At 61.1% G+C, this 2700-nt stretch overlaps 1 protein-coding gene across 1 annotated transcript in view; it reads right to left on the bottom strand.

The window, feature by feature from the left end:
- Positions 1 to 2700, bottom strand: part of Abcb9 (ATP binding cassette subfamily B member 9) — an 18117-nt gene that overhangs the window by 5671 nt on the left and 9746 nt on the right. Inside the window, exons 6-9 of the mRNA XM_023720666.1 lie at positions 2140 to 2337; positions 1495 to 1623; positions 1007 to 1195; positions 564 to 737 (exon numbers count right to left, since the gene is read on the bottom strand). Of these exons, the coding sequence (XP_023576434.1) occupies positions 564 to 737; positions 1007 to 1195; positions 1495 to 1623; positions 2140 to 2337 (690 nt within the window). The remainder of the gene's footprint in view (positions 1 to 563; positions 738 to 1006; positions 1196 to 1494; positions 1624 to 2139; positions 2338 to 2700) is intronic.

Genomic DNA, 2700 nt, shown 5'->3' with positions numbered 1-2700 from the left:
GATCCTCCTGCCTCAGCCTCTGAAGTGTGGGCATGATAGGTACATGCCACCGTGCCTGGCCTTTTTAAATTCTGAGACAGGGTCTCCCTAAGTTGCTGTGCTTCCCAGGCTGGGTTCAAACTTGCGATCCTCCTGCCTCTGCCTCCCAAGTGCTGGGATTATAGGCGTGCATCATCAGGGCAGCTACAATTTTGCTTGAATCCACAGCTGGTTAAATCTGCAGGCCCAGAAGCCGAGGATACAGCTATCTACACTGTAATCCTGTCTAGATTGAGTTCGGACTAGGTGAAACAGCTATGGTGTGTGGGGAAGCTCAGAGAGGGGGCAAAGCCAATGAAAAGCAGGAACATGGGACACAGAAGGTGCAGTGGGCACTCCTGTACATCCCGGCTCCTCAGGAGGCTGAGGCAGGCAGGGCAGAAGCTCAAGTTTGAGGGCAGGCTGGGGTGTAGCTCAGCGCTCCCCAGGTTCAATCCCAGACAGGAAAAGTGGAGAACACCAAGTAGAGACCACGCAAGTCCAGGCGGCGGGGCCGAGGGCTGGCGGGGTGCGCGGGCACTCACCACTCGGTGCAGATACTTGTGGTCGTAGGCGCTGACGGGCTGGCCATCGAGCAGCACGCGGCCGCCCTGCAGCGGGTAGAAGTTCTCCAGGATGTTCACGCATGAGCTCTTCCCACTGCCCGAGGGCCCCACGAGGGCCGTCACCTTGCCAGGGGACAGGCTGAAGGACACGTTCTGCAGGGCCAAGTGGTACCAGGGGTCCTGCGTCAGACACAGCTGGGTGCTCCCTACCCACCTGAGTGTGCTCCTTCCTAGGACACCGGGACTCAGTGGTGCCTGGATGCCACCATTTCCTCTGTAGAGCCACGTGTCTGGCTACAGGAGCCGTAAGGGGCTCGCTTGGTGTCACCTCCTCCAGGAAGCCCACCCGGAATGTTTTCATCCAGCTGTGTACAACCCCCAGACAGCCCCGTTGCTCATCCCTGGAGTCACCAAGCCCTCACCTGTAGGACCTGGGTGTGTGGCCGAGTGCGGTAGGTGAAGGTCACGTTCTCGAAGTCCACCCGGCCCTCCAAGTGGTCGGGCGCCAGGCTGCCGTCGTGCGCCATGGTTGGCTGCCGGTCAATGAACTCAAACACCTTCTCGGCAGCGCCCACTCCCTGCATCAGGCCACTGTACACGGAGCCCACGGACTGCAGGGACAGGACAGGGGCTCTGGGGACACCGCAGGGCTGAGGAGGGGCCTGCCAGTGCAGTGGGTGACAGCAACAACAGGCATACTCTTGGCAATGAAAGTCACGTGGCACTTCCCTGGCCAGGGCTGGAGACCGCCCCGCCCCCCAGCTAGGAGCCCAGGCTTGTGGCAGGGCACCCAGCTGCCTGAGCCGTGTCCTTTCCTGGGGAAGGAAAGCACAGCACGCTGGCACCTCTCTCTGGGCTCTTTGGTTTGGGTCTGCCCTGAGACCCACCTCTTCTTGGTTCAGGCTCTCACCTCCATGCAGTCCCCCAGCACGAACTCGTAGATGATGAAGGCGATGAGGTTGCCGCTGGTCATCTGGCCAGAGATGACAAGGTGGCCGCCGTAGTAGAGGATGCTCACCTGGACCAGCAGCAGCGTGAGCTGGGGGAGAGGGCACCTGGGTCCCGGGCCTTGCACGCCCACATTGGGGAGGCTGCCTGGCAGGGTGCCCCTGCCCTGCCCCATCCCAGCTCCCCCGAGGAGGGCCTGGCCTGAGGGTGGCTGGGCCTCTGGAGCCCCACAACAGCCTGCCCAGGGTCACGATCTGTCCCCACCCCAGGCCCAGAGCTAGGGCAACCACTGATGCTGAGTGGGAGCCCCTCCCTGCCTCCTCAGCTGGCACTTTGGGAGTGTCCTATGTGGGAGGAGGACGCCAAGAGTCCTTGCCTCCTGGCCCCCCTGAAGGCCTCCAGCTCTTTCCTCCCAAGGCGCCAATATTGCCCAGGCTGGCCTCAAACTCCCAGGGATCCTCCTGCCCCAGCCTCACTCGTACCCCAGCAGCTCCTGAATCAGCCCACCTCCTGGGGGTCAGGGGCAGCCGTGGGACCTTGCTTTGTCTGCAGGCTGTACTTTGCCACTGTCCTGATCAAGGGTCCCCGCTCTGCACCCAGCACAAACCCCGCTGCCCCAGACGTAGGACGTGTAGGCGGCCGCCTCCTTGCGGTTAAGCCGGTACACCTGCTGCAGCTTGCGCCCATACACCTCGGCCTCTTCCTCCTCGTTGGCAAAGCTGCGCACCGTCTTCATCGCACTGATGGTCTCCTCAGCTGTGCTGCTGGCCCGCGCCAGGGCGCTCTGTACCTCTTTGGAGAGCCGCTGCGGGCAGGCGGGAGGGACAACAGGGACTGCAGACAGACAGCTGCGCTTGTCCCAAGCCCAGCTCTGTTACCTTCCTACAGGAAGTTCCACCCTACCCTCCAAGTCGTGTCTCCTCCAGCTTGACTTGAGACTGGGGGACAGATGGGTGGGGACAGGACTTGAAGTCAACTTCAGTACTCAGAAGAGACTTCAAGCTGGGTGTGCTGGAATATTCCTGCAATTCTGAGGCTGAGGCAGGAGGATCACTACAAGCTCAAGGCCAGCCTGAGTAACATAGTGAGCTGAAGCCCAGCTGGAACTACATAGTGAGACCTTGTCTCAAAAACAAATGAGGGCCAGGGAGATGGCTCAGTAGAATAA

Source organism: Octodon degus, unplaced genomic scaffold, assembly GCF_000260255.1.
Source record: "Octodon degus isolate 3935 unplaced genomic scaffold, OctDeg1.0 scaffold00076, whole genome shotgun sequence".
NCBI lineage: Eukaryota > Metazoa > Chordata > Mammalia > Rodentia > Octodontidae > Octodon > Octodon degus.
Note: the sequence above shows the minus strand (reverse complement) of the source record. Positions and strands in the feature narration are given on the sequence as shown.